Source organism: Strix aluco, chromosome 7, assembly GCF_031877795.1.
Source record: "Strix aluco isolate bStrAlu1 chromosome 7, bStrAlu1.hap1, whole genome shotgun sequence".
NCBI classification, from domain to species: Eukaryota; Metazoa; Chordata; class Aves; order Strigiformes; family Strigidae; genus Strix; species Strix aluco.
The window spans coordinates 13,069,699-13,088,307 of record NC_133937.1 but is presented as its reverse complement, the minus strand read 5'-3'; the positions used below and the strand labels follow the sequence as shown (position 1 = coordinate 13,088,307).

Sequence of the window (18,609 nt, the reverse complement as noted above, 5' to 3'; positions counted from 1 at the left end):
GATTTAAATACTTCTGAGATGGAGAAAGGATCTCTTCTAGTTCTTTTTACCACCTGATAAACCAATGACCTTTCCTAGCTCCCCTTCCTCACTTAGATCCTCCCTAAAATTCAGGTCATGCTTCTTCAAGCATCTTCTTTCAGCTTTACCAGTCAATTCAATTTTACTTTGTTTTTTAAGAAGCCTCAAGCAAGCTCAGGAGGCCTGCAACACCCCCCCGCCCCCTTCCTTTTTTTTTTTGTTTCTACTATTTCTTTGAACAACTATATGTAGGGGATGAGAAGGAATCTTGATAACGCAACCAGTGGGTGGGTGATGCACTGGTATTTCTATCTGCTTTCTCTGATTTCAGATGGGTGTGGGTGAGGGAACTGTGCATTTATGACTGTCGTGGTTTGAGCCCAGAGGTAAACTGAGCACCAACCAGCTACTTGCTCACCCCTTCCCCCTCAGGAATGGGAAGGAGAAAATACAACAAAAGGCTGGAGGAGTTGAGATAAGGACAGAGAGGGATGATTCACCCATTATGGTCACAGGCAAAAGACAGACTTGTTAGGGGAAGAAAAAAGAACATAAATTCAAACGCTAACAACAACACTTAAAGTAGGACAGTGAGGAGTATAACCACATCTTAAAAACACCTTCCCCTCACTCCTCCCTTCTTCCTGTGCTCAGCTTTGCTCCCGATTTTCTCTACCTCCTCCCCCTCAGTGGTGCAGGGGCTGGGGCAGGGGCTGGCGTAGCCATAAGTCCCTCATGTTGTTGCTACTGCTCCTTCCTCCTCAGGGGGAGGACTCCTCGTGCTCTTCCCCTGCTCCAGCGTGGGGTCCCTCTCATGGGAGTCAGTTCTCCACAAACTTTCTCCAACGTGAGTCCTTCCCACAGGCTGCAGCTCTTCCCAAACTGCTCCAGCGTGGATCCCTCCCACGGGATGCAACACTTCCCGAGCTACTCCAGTATGTGTCCCTCCCACATGTTGCAGTCCTCCCATCACCAAACTACAACAGCAGGGACTTCCCTCAGAGTCCTGGCCTTCTTCAGGTGCAGCCACCTGCTCCAGTGTGGGTCCTCCATGGGCTGCAGGTCAGCACCTGCTCCACCATGGACCTCCACAGGCTGCAGGGGAGTCTCTGCTCTGGCACACCTCCCCCCCTGCCCTGCTTTCTGCCACTCACCTTGGTGTTTGCAGAGGTATCTCCCTCAGAACTCTTCCTCACAACTCCAACTCCTCCTCCCAGATTCCCCTTCTTAAATGCGTTATCGCAGAGGAGCAGCCACTGTCACTAATTGGCCTTGGCCAGATGAGGGTCTGACTTGGAGCCGGGGGAGCTTCGAGAAGCTTCTCACTGGGGCCATTGCTGTAGCCTCTCCCCTGCTACCAAAAATCCTGCCACAGGCACAAACCCAGCACAAAGCTATATTGATTGTAGAGTGGTTTTGGTTGTCAGCCTGGACCTAGCTGAGAATTATCACACAAGAGAAGCACTAAGCTCACCCCATTGCTCAATGGTTCCTTCCACACTTTAGCCGAGCGCTCGGTGGGATGGCGGCTGTCTTTGTGAGCAGTGCTTGTGCCTGATCTAGGGGGAATAAGGAAGTCCCCAAAGTCCAAGCCCTGGGGCAGGTGAAGGAAGTGTAGAGAATACGAGAAGGCCTGTAATTATGCCTCTGGTGTTGAACTACCTTCCTTAGCCTTGCCTTCCTGCACACAAATGCATTTTCATAGTGAGGCACTGAAGAAAACAGTTTTGCTCTTTATATGAAGGGGACAGAAGAGTTTTACCTGTGACAAGAGATCATAAGGTGTGGAAAAGAAGGGATCAGGAGCAGTGCATACAAGTTAGGAGCGAAGCTAGACAGGGAAGGGCATTTCCCCACCTGCCAGGCGGTGACTACCCCAGGTGTGAGCTATCACTTGCTCACCACATGGGTTTAAAATCCACAACTTGGCACCTCCTCCCCCTTCCTCCTGTCTTCCCAGAACCTCGAGAGATTTAAAAGCCCTATGATGCCTGAAGACTCAAAATACCCGTTGGGGTAGTTTTTTTTTCCCTTCACCTTCTGGCTCTCCAGGTAAAGCTCGATTGTGCCTCCAATATTACACTGGAAGTGCTGTCCCTGGCATGCTGGTTCTCCCTCCGAAAGCGCCTGAAACGCCGTTGAGGGGACGGGCCGGCCTCGCGGGCCACATCCCAGCCCCCTCAGCCCGGCCCGGGGCGGGGCGCGGGGCCGGCGGGCTGAGCCTTTTCCGCAGGGCGGGGGACGCGGCCATCTCGACCAGAAGTCGTCTAAAATCAAAAAGCTGCGGGCCGTGCTGCGCGGCCACGGGCGTCCTGCGGCCGAAGGGGGCTGCGGGGGGCCGCCCGCGGGGGAGGGGCGGCGGGAAGGTGAGGGGCGGCCGCTCCCGCCGCTGGGGCGGGGCGGGGGCCGCTGGCGCTCGCAGCCTCCACCCGGCCTCGGGGCCCTCGCGGGGCGCTGGAGCTCCCCCACCAGCTCGGGGATGCCCGTGGGGTGTCAGAGCCATCGAAGCCACCCAGAGGCCCACGGCAGCCTGCGGGTCTGGAGGGCGAGCTGGGCCTCCGGCGCGTCCCCTTTGTGTGAAGCACGGCTGCGTGCGGGGCGGGCGTGGCCGGAGGGGCGGGCGTGCATTTCCGCGCTGGCTCGGCCCCGGCGGGAGCGCGGCAGCGGTGGGGCGGCTCGGCGGAGAGGCAGGGCTGGTGGCCGGCCGCGCTGACGCGGGGAGGGTCCGGGAGTGCCGCCGCGCCGCGTCCATGGACTAGCCGAGGCAGCGGAGGGACCCCGATTACGCCACCGCCGCCTCGCCCTCCGCCCAACTTGGGGAAACTTAGCGAGCAGGCTGCTGCCCCGGTGAGTCCCTGCCCGCCCCGGCGCCAGCCCAGGCATCCCCCTCAGCCGCCTGCCCCGGGGGCCGCGCCGCGTCCCCACCGTGCGGAATGCGCCTCCTCCCCCCCCCCCCCCCCCCCCCCCCCAGCCCCGTGTTTAAGCACCGGCATTTTGACACCGCTCCCCGTCTTGGAGCACGGCTCTACCCTGCACCATCCCCTGGGACCTGGCAGCCATTGAACCGGGCGGGGAGCCAGCGCTGCCCGGCTGCCCTCCCTCGGGGCGGGCAGCAGCCCTCAGGCGTTCCAAGTTCCCCGAAACGCGGGGCTATGGCGACCCTCTGCCATTGTCCTAGTCCATTAAAGGAAGCCGGAGAGGCCGGGCGAGGCTTCCTCTGGGAGTTCATGCGAAGTTGTTTCGTTAAGTGAGGTGCTACGAGGGAGAAAAATATCTTTTTTTTTAAAAAAAAAAAAGGCCTTTCGGGGTGCTGCAGGCGTGGGGCGGTGTTTGCCTGCTCCTTACTCCGCCGTTGCTTCGGCTGCTGCCAGCCCCTGCCCGCAACCCAGGCGTTGCTGTTAGCAGAAGCAACTGCTCCGTGTGTGTGAGGATTGAGGCCTGTAACTTTTTTTTAAAAAAAATTTAACTTTAATTACTTGTAAGTTGTGTTAGCGAGGGACCTCTCTGAACACTCTTTTCAGCTTCGCTGCTTAAAGAAAGCCTGTTTCGGCTCCTGTGGGGTACCAGGATGGGTGTTTGGATCACTAAGACATCACTAGATCCTGTTTGGTTATTTACCTTCTACCTGTTTGTCTTTGTAGTTTCAGGTGTATGTTTTATTTCTGGTCTGTGACCGCTACAGAGCGCTGCCGAGAAGCTGCCGTGTACAGACCCTATGAGGAGAGTTCAAGTAAAATGCATTATGCACGGTTAATGTGGGGGAAGTGTTTGTTTTTTTCTTTTCGTAAACCTACGTGTTTTTTTAAGGAAGGGAATGGCTCTTGTGCATTTCTAGGGAGAGAGTTTAAGCTGAGCTGGAGAAGGCTTGGTGTTAGGGAGGACCCATGCTGTTATACCTGCCTAACTTAAATAATGGCTTTTTCTTTTTTGGTGTAGAACAAACCACGATTTTACACTTTCAGAGTGAATCTGCATAACATCGTTAGGCACACATCCAACTTTACCTCACGTACTCAATGTAGACTTAGTGGTTTCATTTTGAGCCTTCCTCAATAAAAAAAAATGCTGTAAAAATAAGATAAGTTACTTGTTGTGTTGGTTTTTCCTTCCGCAGTAGGTCTTCAAAGGTGGTGGTGGAGGGAAAGGTATTTTGAGATAATTGGCAGGATAGGATTTTTCCAGCTCTGCCTTTTTTTTTTTTTTTTAATAGGGACATAAAGGTTGTGACCTAGAGCTCTGGATAAAATGGAAGGAAACCAGCTACTAGAGAATGAAAGTACAGGGTATCTTGTTCATAAATGCTCAGTGGGGTCATGGTCTCCTTTCTGGCTATCTCCATCAGTGAGTTGGTCATCAGTACTCATATGCTCTTAAGACTTCCTGAGCCACTTCATACTTATAATCAATGTGTGAAACTTTAAATACTTGGATGTAGATGGCCGAGATGCTACCACTATCTGCTTGACAGAGGAATTGTGTGGGGAGAGAAGAGGTCAGGTGGGAATTTAAGTCTAGTCATTGGTGTGGAATAGGAATGAGCTGTGGGGGAAACTACTTTGCAGGTTTTGTGTTTTGGTGTGTTTTTTTTTTAAACAAATCCAGGACATCTGTGTTGGTGGAGTGGTGTTCTTTATCTTCTGGCTAATGATACTGGAAGAAGGTACTTATAGGGTGTGATGTATGTCCTTTTAGCTCTGTTCTTGGTGGAGTGGGAAGAACAGTGATGTTGCCTGTCCTTAGATTTTCATGTTCAAAATTACAGTGCCACTGAAACAGAAGTTTTTAGAAATAGTTTCTCAAAAGTTTGGAAATGCGTTTATAATAGTGTTGAAAAACAGTGTGCAAGTTAATTATGCAGTTGGTGTTTTGCTTTATTTTTGTTGATCTCACTCATAGATGGACTTGCTAAAGGTGAGATTGAGAACTAAATCAAAATCACTGAAAGTTGCTCTTCTCTGTCCAGTGTGTGCTCTGTGTGGTATTTGTTTAGTGTAAGTTGATCCACTTAGCTTTCATTGTGTCAAAGTGTTATCTCCAGTCCCCAGATAAGAAGACCATATCAGAAGAAACCTCACTTCTTAACTGAGTCTTATTCTTGTTTCTGGGCATACGTTTTGCCTGACATTTAGAGCGCCGTAGAATGATTAATCTTGTGCTCTTTTCCTGTGTAAAGCCTTTTTCCTCTCCTCCCTGCCCCCTTGTGGGGGTGGAGGGGGGGGAGGTGTGACAGAAAATAAAACTATCTTTTGTTAGGAGCAGTGTCTGTGCAAGAGCCTTCATATAGGTAACATACCTGACAGGACCGAAATGGGGTATGTTCTAGACTACCTTTTGCTAGCTTTAAGCCTTAATACTTGATGAAAGAATCATAAAAAGCCCTTGGTCTGAGCCCTAAAATGCTATCGAATTGGGGTGCTTTCTTTGGTATTGAAGATGTAACTTTTTGCTCTTAGATGTAGCAAGAAAATTGTTGACATGGTGTGTTATGAATTTGGTCCTGTCCAGATGCAAATGTGTAGATAATCTGGATGAAGTTTAAATTGTAGCTTAATTTATAATGAATAACTGAGGAATATGCTTTTTGATCCCTTATAGATTGTTTTGTCTTGAGGCTGACCTCTGATTTTCTTAAGAATGTAGTTATATTTAGTTTATGAAGCTTTGGTGTGTGGCCATTACCTGTAAATTGATGTTTGGAAAAAAAAAGGGTGGGGGGAAGGGAGGTGGATTTTTCTGCTGACAAACTCCTACAATTCTCAGTCTTCTATCAAGTTCCCCATTGTGTATTAGGTGTGGCACAGTTTGAGCACTGCTAAGCATGAATAAATTAAACTCTTGTTCTAATATCACTGTGTTAGATTAGAAATCTCATTGAGGTGTCTGTGTGGGGAAGCTGAGTTCACAGACCTATTGTCAAAATTGTACTACAGATCCTCCCTTTGTCATTTTCTGCTTTTACAAAAAAAAAAAAAAATTCCAGTAGGGTGTGGGGTATGGTAAAATATGTGGATTTCAGACACCAGACAAGGGAGACATTTATGCCTCACGTGTGAATCAAGAGTGTTTTTACTTGTGAGCTTTTTGTGCCATACTGCTTTGCACTGTGGCTTCCTGGGTCAAAACTTCCTGTTACTGGTAGAATGGACCTTTGTACTTTGGCATCTGTGTTGCGTTTCCAAGGCTAACGGGCTGCAATTCACAAAATCCATGAACATTCTGGGGTTCTTGTGTTGGTTTAAGCTGAAGTACCTCAGATAAAGTAAATCAAACCCTCAAAACAAGAATTTTTACTTTAGAGTAAATATTTCAGGCTATTGATAAGGGGGAATTAAGAAATGGGTCCTTTTCCAGGTGGCTTCTGATTGTATGTCTGAAGGACAGTCATGTGTCATCTTCACTAGTATTGCACAGTCCTAAAATCTATGGCTCTTCTAGAACTGTAGAGTTGGTAGCTTGTGTGAGAGTACTGATGCATCATTCCATCCCCTAGCGCAGCTTGGGCAGGAACAGGATTCTTCTTGATCCTTTGGCTCATACTCAGCCAAAAGCATCTGATAAAGGAAAGTTTAAGAGCAATGTTGGAGGTGATCAGAGTAAAGCTCATCAAGGTTAGATATGTGTGGGTTTTAAACTTTAATAGTTTGGGTCCCCCCCAAGAAGGCTGAGATCTGATTTTAATCTAGCAATCAAAAAAAGGGGGGGGGGGGGGGGGGGAACCCTGAAGTGTCTAGGTTCAGATGACTTTATTTTGAAAACAGACACAATTTAACTACTTAAATATAGTTGAACATCTTGTATTTGAATTTTTTGCATTGTAAAACAGCTTCTTTTTATTCTGGCTGACTGAACAAAACCTGTTTTCAGTATGGTCAGTGAGCTGAAAAATCATTGTTGGGTAAATTCTTCTATTTTAGGCATGTCACAAGTGAGGATTACAGTAAAGGATTTAGCCTGCGGAAAATGGTGCTCCTCAAATATTGAAATGATAAGGGATTGCAGTGTTTGCAGTTGAAACCACTGACTTGAATAGCCAGGCTTCTGCTGACCTTCTTTACCAATATGACATAAATCTTGGAACTGAAGCCCTTTGAAAGAGAAGTATCATTCTGCTTGATTATTCACACTTGAATTCTGTTATTGCTTATGCAGAAAACTTTTAGCAAATGAAAATAAAATATGCTGACCACAAGAGGAACTGTACCCAAGCCCAGGGCTCTCAGCAGGATTTAGAAGTAAGTTTATTTTCCTTTCTGGTTCAAAGTGTGCCTCAGCCCCTGTTTGGAAGGGGGGACCAGTACTTGTTTTGCTTCAGTGTTTCCTGTCCTCTTCCTTTTTGGGAGCAAAGCAACAGTGTTTTATCCCTTTCCTTGTAGTAAAGCTCATACATGATATGTGTAAGTGAATGAATTTCCGTTCTAATCCAGAGTGCATGCTTACATGTGTTTTTTCTGAGAGCTGTTTCTGTGTCCTTGTCTTTAGATGTTGTGCAAAAGCTGAAAACCTTAGGGCTGTCTTCATCCTTAATCTGAAACTGAATGAGAAAAGCAAGGGTATAATAAACATGGGGCTTTGCTTCCTCGTGGTCTTTGCAGTAAATGTTGCTGAATGTTGTCCTGGTATTACAAAGGAGCTTCTCTCTGTTTTACACTCCTAGTCTAGAGAGCAGGCATTTATAACAAATCGATAAAGTTCTTCCATGTGAAGACCTGCGCTGAAGCCTCCTGGTGTAGTTGGGGCTCTTCCTTTGGCGCTCGTAGGCTCAGGCACTTGCTGAGCTTGTGTGTGCATATGAGCTTTTGGCATTTTTATGGGTTGTTTTATTTTGGCTTTTTCATTCTGTTTCAGACAGGTTGTTAGTGTACAAAGCCAAATCTGTTCATGTGGCCCAACAGCCCATTCCAGAAATCTTTTTTCCTGTTTTAAAGGTTTTTGTTTCCTTCTCAAAGACTAAATAATTGATGCTTAAGTCTCTCTGGAAAGGTGTTTTCTCTAAATAATAGATGGTCTTGGAGGTAGCAAGGCAGCTTCCAGTTGCTGCAGTTGCAGCTACAGGAAGCAGAATGAAGCACAGTATTAAGAGGCAGCTGAATGCTGTGAATTTTAATATTTCAAAAAGAGCGTGATTTGTTCTGCTTGGCAAGAGCTGTCTACTCTTGCTTTGGGGTATAAAATCAGTGCTGAAACATGTATGCTGACATCTAGAAACTCCTGGAAAACAAAGGTAATAGACTCAAGTAACTTGCATCTGAAGGAAGACACCTGGGATGTTGGACTTTGGTCTCTATGCAACAGCAGTCTTCTGACTGCCCGGATACGGAGCTGATTCTCTTGATGCACATTTCTTTCCCCTCAACGATTTGATTTTAAATGGTGCTCAGGGAAGTACTTAATGTTGTGTGGAATATAAATGCAGTGGTATAGCTATATATAATAAAAGGTACAAAACAGTGAAGCTTTTTACCCTGCCTGGAGTATTAGTTCAGTTTGTCTGCATGGCAAACCTGTGAAGGAGGAAGGTTCATCTAAAAAGTTGTCTGACTTGAAACTAATGGGTAGGCAATTAGTGAGATGACTCTCAGAAGACAACAAGGTGGCTTTCTTTGCAAAGCGTACAGCGCGCTGAGGTTGCAGAAGGTATTTTGCTGAAGTGATCACAGCAGTGGTCTACTTCTGCAAAGCAGAAGGGAGTTCAACTGAAAAACCTTGTCCAGCTCAGACAAGAGGAAAGGGAAGGTGGTGTTCAGCTCTTTTTTTTTTTTTTTGAGCTGTGCTGCGTGTGTAACCAGTAATGCTGTCAGTCTGTTAAGATGGCAGTTTCCTGTGTTGTCACATTTTTTTTTTTCCTCTGGAGGTATTTGTACTTTTCCTTTTATTAAAGGCACAGAATAGGAAGTGTTTGTGTCTAACCCTTGCACCTTTTAATTCTGCTGGTGCATTTGCTGTTGTTAGCTGTGGCAGAGACTGATGTCTGCACTGGAAGGAGCTGTGATGGTGTCACTTCATGGCTTTTGCTGCCCTGATTCTTAATGGCACCATGTTGTTCTTGGCATAATCCTGAGAGGTGGAAAGCCTGTTTTTCCTCCTTCCCCTGGGGCGGATGCAGAGTCTTCCAGCAAGACTGAGTCGAGGGTTTCTCACGACCCGCCTGAGCACTGGCTCTTGGGGGAAGGGCTGGAGCTGTTCAAGCATGGACTTGACCTGGAGCAGCTTTGGTCTCTGTTTTTAATTCTTCTTCCTTATGTTGTGGTAGCATGTGCAGGGTGCTCTGCAAACCTATGTGATATGTCTCCTGAAGCATAAGCTTATTTCTATGTCTTTGGTCTGAGACATCTAGAGTCTGCCGAAGAGCTGGCAGTGGTTGGGATTGTTTGGTGAATGCCATTTTGTCACATCCCTAACGTTTTCTGCTGTTGTGTTAGAGGTCTACCTGCTAGCTGGTTTTTGAAAGTCACACAATTGTGTTTCTTTCCCAGAAAGTCAGGTGGTAGGGAAAATAATTACATGGTTATTGGCACTGCCTGTGTGGCCACAAAGAGCTATTTTCTCTTGTGGCTTGTGAGCTGCTGATCGTCCTGCTTAGCACATAAAATAAGGTTCTCCTGGGTGTGTTGTGAATGCAATTGTTGTATGAGGTGGAGGGCAGCAAAAGAAGGAAAGCTTTGAAAGCATACTCCCCAAACCTAACATGCATTAACATCCCATTCCTCCAATAAGTAGTGTCCCCTGGTGCTGGGAGGGTGCCTCATTTGGAGTGAGCATTCCTCTGGTGTTTGAAAGCATGGGTCCTGTTACTTGGGGTGGAAGGGGAGAAAAAAAAATGAGGTTTTTATGGATTCAGCTCCACATTATGTGTCTCTGACATGGGGGCAGCATTGTTTAACTAGAATAAGTGGTGAATGTAGCTAGTACTGTACAGATACATGCATTCATTTCTTAGCATGCTCATTATTGGAGATCAGATGTCAATGCTGGAATTCTTTTAACTTGGATACCTTGATCTGCTTTAAATTGTTAAAAATAGATATCTATTATATGTAATATATATGTATATATTATATAAATACATACATAGGAACATTCAGTGTAAAGGCTAAGAAATATGATGTGGATGTGGACAGATTGCATGTTATACCCAAAGCAAAGAGTGTTTTTAAGAAAAAAACAAAAAAACCAAAAAAACAACCCCCAAAACAAAACCCAAAACAAATTATATGCTTGTCATTTCTTTGGTTTATATTACTATAATCATTGTCCTGGTTTTCTCTCTTATGGAAAAAGGAAAATGAAGGGATATCCTTTTTGGCTGAAATGTAATTGGAGACTTGAACAAGTGTGTTCCTGTAAAAGGAGGAAAGCCACAATATGTGTAAAAGTTTAAGATGTTCTCTGAAGAAAGAGTGGATTTGTCAGCAATGAAGGTTGGTGGCTTCCTGCCTTTTCTCCTCTAAGTTGTGACTTATTTTTGTGATACAAAGTGGCATAGCAAATGGAGGACCCATTTTGTTCTTGAAGCATTTTGGCCTGTGTGGAGGTATGGGAGGAAGCAGACAATGTATATGGAATAGGTTCTGTTACTGTTGGATCACTAAATAGAAATAAAATTATTCCCCAAACTGGAAGTTCTGGCTCCTCAAATAAAATACTTACTTTGTAAGTGTTCCAAAACCTTCTGTTGGAAGGAAAAAAAAAAGTCAAATTACATGCTTGCTTTAATTGGAGGCCTTGAGTTTTGCCTTGCTATTGTTGATGTTATAAGGAGTGGGTATGTATCTACTCTCATGAGAGGTAGTAGAAAGCAGCTGAGAAGTCTTGATCAGCTAAGATTATTCTGGCTACTTGTTCTAACAGGCTTTGCTCCCTGGAGTGAATAAACTCCTGGTCAGAATGACTGACACAATTCTATGCATTTCACAATTCCTTTTACTTTGCAGAAAGTTCAGGTAAACATAGCTTGTGGCTTGTTGCATATACTAAATAAGTTACAACACAGGCAAGCTCCTATTCAGGCCAAACTGGTCAATAGCTTTGTTAAAGAAAATTTTCATACACATGAAAGATTTTTCCTAACTTTCCCAAGATGTTAATGAGCCATACATTGAACTGTAGGGACAGTGTCTAGTGATGGTTTTACTTATCCTGGTGTAATCTGAATGAGTTCCAACTTGTATGAGCATGGGTTAGTGCTTTCGAAGATAAGGTCAGTGAAGGCCCTACGCCCTGTGCTCCTGCTGTTGCCTGCGATTCTTATAAAGAGCCTGACAGCTTACAAAAAGATGCTTCTCTCTTCTGTCTTCCATTCTTCTGATGATGTTTGGAAAGTTGCTGGCTTTTCAGTTTACTTACAACATTTCCTTTTCTTTCTGCTTCCTGTGCTATCTCTTGCTTAAAGTGGAAATACGGAGTATTTGCTTTATTTGCAGTCAGCTCCTTTGAGCAGATTTCCCTTGAACTAGGTAAGAGATCTGTGCCTTTTAGTTGGTGCCTTTGTCAAGTGCTGCTGTACGTTGCAGTGGAAAGTCTCTTCTGTTCACTTATTCAGTGAACCTGAGGTCAGTGGAGCAGAAGTAGCATAAACCTAGTAAAATCTAGTGGATAGCTGAGTAGAGTTGTACCTCTTTTCAGTGTCAATAACTAAAAATATTTGCAGTTTGAATTTACATGGTCAATACTTGCATTCTACAGTGTCATTGGCTTTCATGATGACCAGTGAGTATAAATGAAAATATGGATTTTTTGGAGCTGCTTTTGTTGTGTGGAATTTTTAGCATTATTAGTAGCTTTTATAGTTAAGTAGGAATGAAGACTTTAACATGGGAAAGCAAGGCCAGCCAACTATGTCTTTTGGTAGCTTCAGTGTGAGGAATGGTGAAAAGTGAAATTGTTAGAACTGCTATTGTCCTCTGTCACTGCTTTTTAATTGCTGTGGGAGCACTCTCTAATTCTGCTCCCCTTTTTCAAGTCTTCCTTTAGTGTATTTGTTAGTTTAAGAAATCAAGTGGAGCTGAAAATATCCCATGAATGATAGCTTGAATAACTTCTTGAATTACAGTGTGCAGTGTAGAGCTTTTATGGCAAAGTATTGATGTTAGTCAAGTGGGTTTGACAAGGAGAGGTTAAAAGATGATGCTTCTTCATGCCCATGTAGATTATGTTTCAGAATTTAACATTAACATTCTGAATGTTAGTCTAATTTCAGAGTACTTCTACACTGTTTTTCAGATACAACTCATCCACATAAAAGTAGTGACTTGGCCAAAAAGCACGTGCATAACTTAAGTGTGTGTTGTCTGTAGAGCTGGAGTGGAGCTCTTCTGAATTGCTTCTTCCTTGGTTTGGGTTTGAGAATACTGGTGTATGTTCCTTAAAAGTTTTCTTAAGGTGCAGTTTGTGCTTCAGGGAATAAAATCCAGTCACTGAAACCTGAAACTCTTCCCATTTATGTATGGGATTGGACCTGCTCTGAGGGATTGTTATGTAGTTTGTATTGGAGCAACTTGTGCTTGAAATATCCTTCAAATACTTTGAGTCTTCAGCACACTACAAAAATAAGTACCCGAAAAGATGATAAGAAATCTGTCTGGCTTTAGTCATGTTTTCCATTGAGTTCTGAGATCTGTTATCTGCCATTATTTTTCTAGCAAAATAGCGATAATTCATTAGCAATATCTGTCTTGTATCATGAGTCTTTCAGGTTAAATACCTGTTTGTTGAATAATACTCACGTTTCCTCTAAGAATGAGCAAATATTTCTCTGTTCTTCTGGACTGCAGCAGAAGTAAATACACTATACTTGTGTTCCTTGAGAAGCTTGTATTTTCTTTGAGGCCCCAGTTGGAGTTCCTTAGAGACAAAATTACAAGAATAAAGATGACACATGCTTGCAGGGAGTTCCTGAATCATCAGCAGGGCTACTGTCTCTGTTTTAAGGAACAGGTTAGCCTGTAAGAGCTCCAAATCCTGTCAGTTCTTCTTGCCTTTGTGTTGCACCAGCTCAGTCCTTACACATGAGGATTTGATGCCCAGCACCCAGATATTGTACTGAATGTTGACTCCCTTGGTGGTCAGCTTCTCTCTGGGCTGTGGAAAGAGTAGTCTGTAGGTCCATCTTAATTGCTCTGTTTTCAAAAGGTCCTAAGAAAATCCCTGAACTATCCCCTGGTCAGGAATAAGTCTTCAATAAGTCTTTCAATTTCACAAAAAATCTGTATTGATTGAGCACCTCCAAAGAATATGACAATTATTTTTAATGGCACTATGTCTTGAATGAACAAACTAAAGCTTCTTGATGTAGATTTGGTGCTGATGGAATAATGACATTAAGTGGCCATATCAAAACAAACGATAGGCCAAAGTGCATCTCTTGCTGTATTTCAGAAATTATTCTTGCTCCTCAATGTGTTGTTCTCTTGCTTTGTTGATTTGCTTCACCAGCTTCATATAGACTTGATGCTTTGTATTGATAAATGATGGGGGGAGCAGCCAACAGCTTACAAAATGAATTTTTTTTCTTTGTTTTCTCTTGCTTCAGTTCTGCCCCTCTTCCCCCCAGATTCATCACTTCTGTGTTAGCTTCAAGTGTGATATAGCCTGTGGTGCTGGTGTAGGCTGGCATTGCAGGGGTGCTCCACTTCCATGAGCACTCTTGGAAGCCAGCACTGCTTCTGGCCTCCCATCCTTGTTCTCCTGCCACCTCCTGACTGCACCCACACTGGCATTTGTATGAGCTCTGGGGAGGTACATTGGAAGGCTTAAAACTTTTATTCTTAGTGCATGGTACAAGATCACAGCATTGATCTCAAGATTTGCTACATGATTTGCTGTGTGATTGTTTGCTCCCCTGAGTAGGATGATTAATGGTTGTGGATTTTAGGAGGGGACAGGGAAGGGGATCAAGACTACATGTGGTGGCAGTACTGGCCAAACCTGGAACTTCAGTGCGACTTAAGTCTGCCTTGTAAAATTAATTCTTCCTAAGGGTCAAAAGAATTTGTGGACCTAGATTTAGAGATGTGCATTAGTGTTCCAGTTGTTCTTGTTCTAGATCTAGCATCTCAGCTGTGAGGATTTCCCTGCATATCCAAATTGGGTTATTTAATATATCACAGCTTCTGTTTTGTGAGTGTTAAAATCTATAGACTATGAATATCACTGCTGTAGCATTTTGAAGGTAAGAGTGGAATCCGTGGGTGTAGAAATGCTTTGGAAATGGCAGTAGCCTCTTAATGAACGACTACATTTTTTCCCTCACTAAAACTGTAAACACCAAGACAAAATTATATATTCTACCAAAGCAGCAGCGCTCTATTTAATTTTTAGAAATTCCTGTTGTCATGAGTGGGTGATAACTGTCAGCTGACACTATGTGACTTGCTTTGTCTGAAACACAGTAGAGAAAGCTACTAGTCTATGCTGCCCACATACTACTTCAGTCTTCCAAGTGTTTTGTAGTATTGCCTAACCATAGTTATGTAGCCTGTGATGTAAATTAAATGAAATGCTGATATAGCAATCTAGACTGGTAACAGATGGCCACCTACGTTAGAAAACCTATCTAATACTGAGACTGCTTTTAATATAAACACAGGGAAGGTGGCTGTGTGGCCTTGAGTGAATTGCTTGGTCTCTGCTTGTAGTGTTTGGGGAAAAAGGGAGACACACCTACACTTCAGATTTATTATGTCAGAATGTCACTCCCACTCCAATAATGATTATACTGTTCCATATGGTGTTCAGTGGTCCATCAAGAAGAACCAAAAGACTTCTGATAAGGATAAGCAAAGGGAGTAAGTCAAATCTGCTCTTAATATAGGCAGGTGTTTCAGAAGGTGAGTGTTACAGGACAGCTTCTTGCAACAAGGAGCTACTACTGGTAGTACTAGGCCCCCTATCACTTCAGAGCATTAAAAGTATTTCGTTTTTTTCATTCTGTGGAGATACTGTGATTGGCATGGACTGAGGCATCTTGCCAGTTGTATGGGGAAGTGGCGAGAAATGTCTTACAAGCTGGTGGTCAAAAATGAAGTGGTAGGTGGGGAATGGTGCTTATCAGTAAGGATACTTTTGATGCTCTTACTCCTGTGAATGGTTTCACTGAAGCTGGGACTTGAACAGTTGGATGTATGTCCCAATGCCAGGGAGGGCAGCCTGACAAAAAGTAAGCCTTCAGACTGTGTTTGCATTTTAGGTTCTGAAATGGTATGCTTGCCTTTCTGCCACAGATCATATTTTAAGCCTTTTCTGTCTAGTACAACCCTGCTTGTATGAAATTTAATGATGTGCTAGCTAAATGCCACCTACTGCCTCCTCTTTTGTAGTGGTAGCAGCAGCAAAAGTGATGTTTCTTACTACTAGTATGTGCATTTTACAGTTACCACTCCTGTCTTTTGCCAGGATCCTGATTTTTGTGGGGAGGATGCAGAACAGTGATGGAGGCCTTGGTGTGCCCGCCTCTGGAGAACACATTTGTGCTGGCAGACAGTGTATTGCTATAATACAGGTTTACACTGATGCAAATGGAGTCTTGGGCTCTGAGCAGATCAGTGGGGTTCTGCTGTTGTTTCCCTAGGGTCCCCTTTTTTCCCCTCTCTTCCCCAGACCCATCAGACTTACTGACTTGGACAAGTGTATGACTATTGAATGCTGAAATATAAATTGTCATTTGGAGCTAGAGACTGAAATGAAGTTGAGAAGAGCAAGTGTTCATTCCTTCTCTTGTATTCTCTCAGCTGCAGGCTTAGAAAAGCATGTCAGGAGGGTGGTGTTTAAACAAGTTTCTTTACTATGTCTCATAGTAGTAAGATTCCTAAATGTTGTCTGTGGAGCTGGATGGGTTGAAAAGGTCAGTAACTAAAGCTGAACCAGGGCATGAGGAAACAAAACTGTCAACTTCTTAGGAATGTGTATTGCAAAACTCATCTATATGACTGGATCCCATCTAGGAAAGTCCTTTCCAGTCATTACCTGTACTGCCATAAAGTAAAACTTTCTTTGTTTTAACAAAGGTTAAGTGGTTTTTGCTATAAATAAACTGTGAGCATTAGAACTTAGTTAATAAGGTGAGGTTTGGGAAGGTAAAAAAAAATACCTTGCTTTCAGTGTTTGGTTAAAACTGTATGGAAGTCAACATCAGAACTGTGGAAATACTAAGCTCAGGCATTAATTGTGAATGCTCACACTCTCTAGCCTGACAAATTTTGCAGGTATTACTTCTGTAAGAATGTCCTTCAGTCTTTCTCCAGACTCTGCTGTTTCTCTGAAACCAGATAAGTAGTTCGTTTTGTGTGTTCAGTCCCTTTCCTGGCACTATTGAGGAAAATGTGTTTTAGTTCTGACTTAACTCAGTTTTACTCGGTCTCGTATGGATTTTTTTTACTCCACCTCATATAGAATCGGGAAGAGTAATTCCTTCTTTTAATGACTTCAGTTGCTACTGTGTCTGTCCAGATGCAGTAATCTAGAGTTGCCTGTGGGTAATGTATCTTAAACAACCTGCATAGGTAGCATATGCATGAAGGCTATTAAGGTGATGTCTGACTCTGTTATATACAAATGAATCTGTTTCATGTCAAGTGGATCAGGATGACTTTTGAGTAATACCTACCAACTTTCAGCAGGATCTGAAAATTCCTCTTATGCACATGCAGGCCATCTTAGCTTGAAAAAAGCAGAAATTATTCTCAGTCCAAGTCTTGTAATCTTACTTCAGTATGCCAAGTCACATGATTTTCCAGTTGTTTTATGCATAACTACTTAAAGCCATGGAATATTCTACCAAAATGTACCCTCCTTAGATTTTTCTACATGGTCTCTGCATTTCTGAAAACTATTTCCATTTGGTTGGGCAGCAAAGAAACTGGCTGGGCTTGAAGAGCGGGATGGGGGATGTGGCCGAACCAAGAAGGGACTTTCAGTCTGCTTCCAGATGGAAGTCATGCCTGGCAGGGGGAGACCTCTGGAAGGAAAATCGAAATCTATTTGGGATCTCTGTCCACAGTCTCGTGGGCTGGATATGTGTGTTGTATGTCCTTGATCTGTTTCTGTGTGTGTGGTTTTGGCTTCAGAGGAAAAAAGTTTAAGGCAAGGTTTGAAATATTTGTGTTGAGATTTCAAAAAATAAGCTCCTCCAATAAGACACTGATGGTAGTACTCCATAATTGTCCTGAAAAATAATGGATATTTCACTTAAAAGCTAAAGCAAGCTGTTTAGTGTATTGAATGGGATTCTCAAATCTGCAGGTATGTTTTCATTCCTTCTTTTAGTAGGATTGTTTTTTACACCCAGGTGCAGATTCCCTTCCAAAAAAAAAATTAGTTTCCCTTCTCATAGCTGTGGATGTGATGGATATCTTCAGTTCTTCGCTCCATGGTGACTGGGTTCAGACTTTGCTGGGTAGGCTTGGTTTTTGCATGCTGTCTGTGAATGTCCATGTCAGTACAGTCCTTGAAGTCTCTTTCTTAGTTATGAGGTGTTTGAAAATTCTCTAAGCTTGCTTACCTGCTGCAAGCCTTTCACTGACATGGGAGGAAAACATTTGCCTCAAGTGGATGGCTGAAATGTGGAACTGCTTCTTTTCTGTCATAGGCAGTACTTGTGTGGTCAGCTCTCTAGAAGTCAAGGGCTGTGTGAGTGCTTTGTCTTCCCCGCTCCAGTTCTCGATTTAACAGCTTGGCCTCTGTTTTTCCTATGCATGGCATTTCTGCAGAGGTGCTTTAGTTATACTCTGAAAAGCTGTAGATCTCTGAAATATTTGATCAACAGCTGCATTTGAATCTTATTTCTAGTGTATGTAAGGAAGCAAGAAAACCAAACTCTGCAGAACAGATCAGCTGTTTAATGGTGGGCCTTTTGTTCTTGACAACAAAACCTCTTACAGCATACTGATTTGGTAAAGAAACATTAAAGTATGGAAAAGACAGATTACAACTGCTTGTTGTATTTAGCAGTCTGTAGACACTGAGGTTTTCCAGGTAAGTACTTCTAACATCTTGCTAGCTGTTGTGTTGGACGTGCAATCCACAGGGTGTGTGTTTAGACTTTTGCGTAAGTCCAAGCAGCCATCTGTGTAAGTAAAATGGTTTTGAAGGAGTGAGAAAGCGGATGAATGTCAACTTGCTGATACAGATCTTCCTAGGCTAACTGTATAGCAAGTTTCCTTTTTGGGTGTCCCTCCCTGTGACCACATAAGGGTGCTTAAAGAAGATAGGATTATTAAGCAACAAATACTTAGAGGGAGTTCAGGGTGAACAGAAGTTTCAGAGCTGACTTTGAATATATCTCTGAATGACATATGGTACAGGTTACTATAGTCCCCTTTCTCAGGAGAGCAAAAGAGATCTAGAAGAAAATTCTTTACTCTTAATCTTTCCCTGCCTAATTCTTTTCATTCTTTCTCTTCCGTGCAGGTGCTGTGCTATAGAAGATGCACTATTACCGATATTCTAATGCAGAAGTCAGCTGTTGGTACAAATACCTGCTCTTCAGCTACAACATTGTCTTCTGGGTGAGTACAAAATCTAGTCACTAAAATAGTTTAGGTGTACCTCAGTTTAACTTCATTTCTCTGTTCAGTAGAGGAGGCTGAAATATTT

At 43.6% G+C, this 18,609-nt stretch overlaps 1 protein-coding gene across 3 annotated transcripts in view; it reads left to right on the top strand.

Moving 5' to 3' along the window:
• Positions 1-2,666: 2,666 nt before the first annotated feature.
• TSPAN14 (tetraspanin 14) overlaps positions 2,667-18,609 on the top strand; it is a 40,552-nt gene continuing 24,609 nt past the window's right edge. The window contains exons 1-2 of one of the 3 annotated variants that reach the window (XM_074830493.1): positions 2,667-2,868; positions 18,424-18,521. In XM_074830493.1, coding sequence (XP_074686594.1) covers positions 18,441-18,521 — 81 coding nt within the window. In that variant the 5' untranslated portion in view covers positions 2,667-2,868; positions 18,424-18,440. Of the gene's footprint in view, positions 2,869-10,419; positions 10,440-17,534; positions 18,312-18,423; positions 18,522-18,609 lie in introns of those variants that run through there. The other 2 variants (XM_074830495.1, XM_074830494.1) reach the window with 2 other exon arrangements.